The sequence below is a fragment of the Eurypyga helias genome, unplaced genomic scaffold (assembly GCF_000690775.1).
Source record: "Eurypyga helias isolate BGI_N326 unplaced genomic scaffold, ASM69077v1 scaffold52147, whole genome shotgun sequence".
Taxonomy (NCBI): Eukaryota; Metazoa; Chordata; class Aves; order Eurypygiformes; family Eurypygidae; genus Eurypyga; species Eurypyga helias.
Window position 1 is genome coordinate 6,965 of NW_010262049.1, and position 6,925 is coordinate 13,889.

Here is a 6,925-nt window from a genome sequence, read left to right on the forward strand (position 1 = left end):
AATGATCCTGTGTGTTGCTTCTGAAACAGCTGGTGCTTCTCAGCTGCAGGCAAATACCAGTCTTCAGCAAATGATAAATCCTACCTAAATAAAAAAGCTTCAACCCAGTCCACACTGCGACATCTAAAAAGAGCACAAGAGCAAAGCAATATGTTCTTGAAAACTAAACGATGTGTAAAAGACCAAAAAAGAAGTGATTTGGATTTCATTCTTTTGGATATGCCAGCTCTCGGCTTTGCCTCCTCGTGGTTGTCTGCAGTTCAGCAGAAGTCCACAGCTATGGAACAGTCTGCACTGACGTCTCTTAATCTGGATGCCACCACTGAAGGTAAAAAAACAGATGTAAATTGGCAGGACTTGTTAAAAATCTTCATTCGAACGTTGTATTTGTGATAAAACAGGCTTCAAATTCCAGGCTGAGCAAACGCCTTGTTCCCGTGCTGCTAATAAAATACTGAGCCAACTAAGGCCTGCGTGGTGCAAGCAGGTCCCGTTCCCAATGCTACCGTATAAATGGGGCTCTGGGAATACGGGGGGATGTCTCCGCGGTGGTAAGGGATTGTTTCCCCGAGTTCAAGGTAGGCATGTACGTCTAGGATAATAACCTTGGAAAGCCAAATTCAACGTGAACCATGAATTTTGTGGACACGGGTTTTCCATCTCTGAACTCTACACTATCCAGGGACCGTCACGTCGTAACAGCAGCTCCCTAGGTGACGGTACGCCGTTCATCCCGTAAGGTTCAGCACAAGTTACCTGCAGATTCTCTCGCTAGGCATGCAACCAAGGCAGCCTTGCTGCAGTCTCGGCAGTCAACCACACAGAAATGTTGTGCTTACCATATGCTGCAGACTAGAAGGTGCTACATTTCTACTTCAGAGCACAGCCACAATTCTGTTCTCCACCGAACACATCTCGTGCTTAAAACTGCCAAATGGAAAATAATTAAATTCCTCTGTCTCTGGGATGTAAACTTTTTCTATTGCAGCTTTACGTTGGGTAAAAATACAAACTAGAATTAGAAATTCCCGAGCCGTCGTGGAAGCGTAGGGACCTGGACACTGCGGAAGGCATACAGACCTGCCTATGTGAGAGGCAGCACCAAGGGGGTAACGCAGGCCTTTGGAGCAGAGGCTGACTGCTATCACTGCGTACGCAACTTGGGGTATGGTGACGCCACAATAAATCAGGGCAAAGGCTATTAGTTGTAGCGTCCACGCAAACAAGGTTATGCTCAGTTCAGCGGTAAGCGGTCCGTGCTGATAGCAAGTGGCAAAGCTGGCGATTCCAACAGCCAGAAAATACCCTGTAGAAACAGAAGAGTAGGACATGGGGAAAAAGGTGGAAACAACCCATATAAACACCCTTAGTTTGAGTGGATTTAGGGAGCTTTGGGGTATTCCAACGCCCATGGCTTAGAAGAAAAAAGTACTCCATGAATGAGTCACTTGATTTTGGATTTTAATGGGCGGATATTCACCTAACCACTAAATTAAACCAAAATCTGCAGCACATTTTTTGATACTTTTCTTACCCAACAAGTAGTTTCTGTGTTCAGACCACAACCACTGCATATTCTCTTTGAAGCAGTAAATAAAATAGAGGGAGGACATCCAGCAGCCACTCATTAAGATCCAGAAGGTACTGTGCTGGAAATTAAAAAAAAAAAAAAAAATTAAAAAAACTTTCACAAAATAGAGAAATTCAAGTCAGAATCAGGACCGTGGTGTGCAAGGGAGCTCACGCAGAAAACGAGATGCAGTCCTCGGCAGACCTAGGGGCCTTAGGAGCTGCATTAGACCTTGACTGTATGGTGCTCTGCACGCTACAGCTAACCAGTATCGATTCCAAGTGGAGCAGCTGCATCTCTGTATCGTGTCCTAATACCAGGGAATAAACCGACTGCAGTGTGTTCCCAATTAACGTATTTCAGCAGTATTGTGGGGATGCACGGGCTCTGTAAAGGACATACCACATCTGCCTTACAACGAACTGTCTCTGGTAAAGGGAAGAGGATCTGTCCCAGTTGCCATTAACGCTACATTTTGACTTTGGTTGATTCCTAGGTTCAAACATAATCTTAGCTTCAGACCAATGAAGGTAATTTATGTTCCAGAATAAACTCTTCTTGTACATCAGCAATCCCCTGTTTCGTTCAAACTCAGGAGCAAGCTAACTAGAACTTGATTCTGACCTAATTGTATTTACTTGACGCAAGCAACCTGCAGTCACTGCAGTGCAGTCACCTGGCCACAGGAAGGTCAGAATCTGTCTCTGTACGCTTCCCTTACTGGATTATGATGTTGATTATTATTACGGTTTTGTTTTATAAATGTAGATTTACCCTTGGAATGAACCTTTTCAGTGTCAACAGGACAAAGACGAGCAGAGCAAGAACACCCAGTATTACTCCAGAAAGGTAAAAGAACTTGGTACTCCTGTAAGAGAACAAGAGAGAATACGGTGAGAAGGATAACTGGTAATTGGTTAAGAATCCAACATGTGTAAAACCAGCAGTGATCTTCAATAAGAGCTTAATACAGCTGGAAGTCAGAGTTGTAGGTACATGGTGAACAGGCCCAGTTTAGGTATTAAATCCACGTAAGGAAAAATTGCCAACAGATACTTAAGGTGACTGGAATTGTGGCAGGCTGGGAAATCGTGTTGTTTTTCCTAAAGCTCACACTATTTCAGATTTCACTGACCACCCAGTTTCTAGTAATTTTGTTTTCTTCTATGTACCAATACGGTTCTGTACGGCAAGAAAAGTTTTATTTTTTTTAATTTAAAACAACTTCCACAAACCCACAAGTTGTTGCTTTTTTTCTAAGCTTATACATTTATAAAGTCTAATTTTTTTAATTCAGAGTGAACTCTATAAAACCTATTGCTGCTCTGCTTGTTTTAGAGGTGCCTCCTGACGATTAATTTGTGACTCACTTTGCTTTGAAGTCATGGGCCGCATATTTTGCTAGAGCAATTAAGTGTCCTCCCTTACACGCTATGCAAAACGTGCATCAGAAGAACGATGGGGAAAGGTTGGCACGAGGGTGGAGGCAGCCGAGGCCCCAGATGACCTCATCTGAAGCATTTCTCCCTGCAGGAAGGCGTCATGGATAACACAGGCAGCACAGTTCAGCGTTCAGCTAACCTCACTGCTCTACAAAAGGGAGAGAGCACTTCTCTGAATCCACACACTTGCTCGCTGAGGACTTGGGGTCGCCCGGTGCGGGAAGCTTGGATACAAGAACCCTAGCACAGCTAATGGAATGATCAAGTGCAGCACTCCAACGTACGTCCCAGTCTGTCCAAACACAAGCGGTATGAGCAAGTTTTACATGTATGTTTGGTTTCCTTATTTCACTTTCCCAAAGAACCGCCTCTGTAACTTAAAAAACAGACCAAAGATGTACAGGCTTTGGGAAAGAAGGTCAAAATCCAGCAGCTAGTACTCACCTGCTCAGGCTGTTTGCAAAATGGAACAGAAAAATTCCAGCTGCAAACAGAAACAAGAGCTTGCCATCTAGCACTAAAAAAAGAGGGGAAAAAATAGAAACGGACTTTAGACTAATTCAGTTTGAAATGTTGATTATATAAAATAAGAACAGAAAAGTCACAAGCTTCTTACAGAAGAGATGGTACGTTCAGTAACACTGGCAATACCAATCTATCATCTGAACCAAAAGCCTTTTTACTTACTTTCTCGTTCCACAATCACAGTGTACGGTTTGGTTTTGAAGGGTTGTATTTTGAAACAAAAATCCTCTCCATATTGTTTCACGCTTATGGAAGTTTCTGTAGATATCTCTGGTTTCCAAAAGATCTGAACAGCACATGCAGCAAACTCAAAAACAGTTTCTGAATTACGACAGTTGCTTTTTTCTGCAATAGGCTCAAACCTAAACAGTTCTCTGCTGTTAACTTTTACCTAAAAGCAAACAACAGAATACACTGTGACATAGCTCGTAATCACTGGGGCTTTTTGTTTTTCTGACCATTATAGCACAGAAGCCATACATGTGATAATGAAAATCAGTACAGGGAGCTCAAGAATAAGATGCTAGAGCAATTCTTAGTTGTTTAGTATTGGTTACGAATATTATGCAAAGATCAATTATTTAGGCCTTACAAGGTCATTCAGAGAACTCGATGTCAGCGAAGCTCTACAGAGGGGCCTCAGTCCATCCAAAAGCTCAGTGGGTTTGCTTCTACCATGACACTTTCCCACACACAAATTTCTAACAAAGCCAGTAATATTTGACTGCCCACAGTTTCCTTTGTGGATGTTCATATGCTTTCCCATTCCCCACCTGAGCCGTAAGAAACCGGACTTGCTTTTCTTGTAGTTAATAATGCATTCTTCAAGATAGGGATGGATGCGAAATAACGAAAATTAAAGATATCATAACCAGAAATTTAAATAGAAGCAAGTTCCTGTTGGGTATTTTGGGGTTTCTTGCTACTTCTTAGCACCTTCCCCCACCCAACTGGTAAAAGATCCTCTCCATCTTCTGAGATGGGATGATCTTCCTGGAGATCATGATTCACTGGGAGCTCTCGATCAGGGCCTGTTAGACAACAAAGGCCCATCTACAAAAAAGTGATGCAACAGGTAATAAAACAAGCTTCTGCTGGGAGAAGAGACAACACGTCAGCAAGCAATTTTTTGAGGGAAAAAAAGCTTAACTTCCTGCTTTTAAACATTTACTCCAGGAAAGGTTGTGTCGGCTGGAGGGTTTCACCACCTCAAGTCTGCTACAAACTTCTTGAGGGAGATAGTCCTGGGAACAGCCAAAGACATGTTCCACTTCCTTCTATCGGAGAGCAATTCTCTCCAACAGAGACGAAGTGAAACTGTTTCCTTCCTTTGTCTGAAGACATACTTCCCACCAAAAAAGGAACCGCACAAGATAGTCATCTTGATCCTTTAGATGTCATTGCTGACCCTGTGAAGAGATATTTATGTTGCTTCGCGCTACTCTCTAAACACGTTTCGTGTTAAGATGCTATGTTACTCATATGTTACTCAGAAAACCAGAAATGCACTGCTACTGCTGGTTTTTTCATTAGTTAAAAATCTAATACAACTCAGGTTCCTATGCTGTGGCCTGGCATGCCGCAGGGAGCGAGTCCCAGAGCTGCATCTCATCCTCAACTGTAGCAGTTGTATAAGGGTGTTTGGTGATAGGCAAAAACGTGGTGAACAGTGCTCACCGGTAGAAAAGATGTGCAACAAAACCACCAGCAGCACTGGGTTAATGTTTGTGTGGCAGCTTACTGAAAGCCGCCTTGACATCCTTCTGATGGAGACCAAACCCTGCTGCATCTGAAGCAGAGGGTGACAGCGCTGCATTTTAGGGCCCTACTTACGCACGGGTCAAACAAAGTGAATCACGCGGGGATTCTTTACGGTATCGTTACAAGATGACACAGCTTTCATCTTGCTAACTCATCACGCTCTTTGCTGGCAGCAGTTCACGGGAAATGCGCTGCGGATCTGAATGGTCCCCGAAACGGCCTCTTACCTGCAGAGTCGACCAAACGTACTGCAAGTGGAAGGTTCTGTTCTGCACGTAGCAGTAGCAGTTTTCATCCTGTTCCTGGATGACATGCATTTCCTGCAGAAAGCTACAGTTCCTACCTGGGGGAGTGGAACAGAAAATTTAATTTTAAGCATGTGACAAGTACAAATGTATAGTTTTCCTCCATGTATGCTTTTTATGCTGAGGGAATCACAATCGATTTGCAGATGATCAAATGTAAAAACCATGCTGCAGGGTAGTATGTTCCATTGGATGCAGGTGAAAATTCAAGTTAAAACACCTAATAGAGTCATTTATGCTCCAGAGTGAACTGCAACACCTTTGGAAAAAACAAAGAGAATTAATCTAGGGTGATATTTTTAAAAACTGTAACCCATAAAAGCTTGGCTTCGGTATCAGCGTTTTGATGGCACTGGAATAGGGCCTCTGGGCCAAACTCACTGCTGGCACGAGTGGGTGTAACTCCACCGGAGCCGATGCCTATACCGATGGTGAATGCAGCCGTGGGAGTCTGAGCAGGTAAACAGGCTTACATATTAAAATAGTCATTTAGCACATGACATGGCTGCTGATGGCAGAAATCATACTGCGAAAAAGCTTACATTTTTTCCCTCGGAAACATAAATAACACGACTCTGCTCTTCAAAACAAATTTTACTGACATGGTCCAGCCGTGACATGTAATAAGGCAAGTGTGCGATAGCTTGCCCTAAGTCGTTTAATGAGGGATGCTGTTCGGTGGAACCCTTGAAATGGTAGTGACCCCCTACGATCTTCAGAATTACATTGCACTTTTGAGCAGAAATGCACCTAAAAGAATTACGGAGCAAACGTTGAAGACTAACGTACACTCCCATCTATACACATGTGTAAAATACACCCTACCGTGCACTGCCGCAGTGTTCCAGGAACGTAATTAAGAGAACAATAAAGGAAATAATTACAGATCTGAACAGAGGGAATCATCTGGCTCAGTGAATAGAAAATGTAGGTCCAAGCCAAGCTCAGTAATAACTGCTGAGGCACTGTCATGCACTAGGAACAGCAAAGTATGTGCAAAACAGTCTCAATCTGGACAAGGAGATGCTGTTTGCAGGTAAAAACCTGCCCCGTCTCTGTAAGGAAGCTGAACTTTGGCTAAATTGGTTTTTAACCCATTTAATTAAGCCAATGAAAAACACCTGTGGATGTTATTACCCGAGTTTATTAAGTCGTTCCAGAATTAAAAGTGTCCGCAGATGATCCCGCTGAAGTAAACTGGTTTAAACTTATAATTGGGGCATTTTTATTGTGACAAATGAACCCTCGGATTGATTTTCATCCAGGGCAAATCCAGCGGGAGGGAGGAGCACCCTTCCGACGGGGGCTGCTGGACCTCCTGA

At 43.2% G+C, this 6,925-nt stretch overlaps 1 protein-coding gene across 1 annotated transcript in view; it reads right to left on the bottom strand.

Annotated features, from left to right (window-relative positions):
* TMEM194B (transmembrane protein 194B) overlaps nt 1–5,641 on the bottom strand; it is a gene marked incomplete at its 5' end in the record, with an annotated part of 8,976 nt that extends 3,335 nt beyond the window's left edge. The window contains 6 exons of the mRNA XM_010155553.1: nt 1,081–1,306; nt 1,535–1,649; nt 2,345–2,438; nt 3,457–3,529; nt 3,700–3,928; nt 5,526–5,641. Of these exons, the coding sequence (XP_010153855.1) occupies nt 1,081–1,306; nt 1,535–1,649; nt 2,345–2,438; nt 3,457–3,529; nt 3,700–3,928; nt 5,526–5,641 (853 nt within the window). The remainder of the gene's footprint in view (nt 1–1,080; nt 1,307–1,534; nt 1,650–2,344; nt 2,439–3,456; nt 3,530–3,699; nt 3,929–5,525) is intronic.
* Between the last annotated feature and the right edge of the window lie 1,284 nt (nt 5,642–6,925).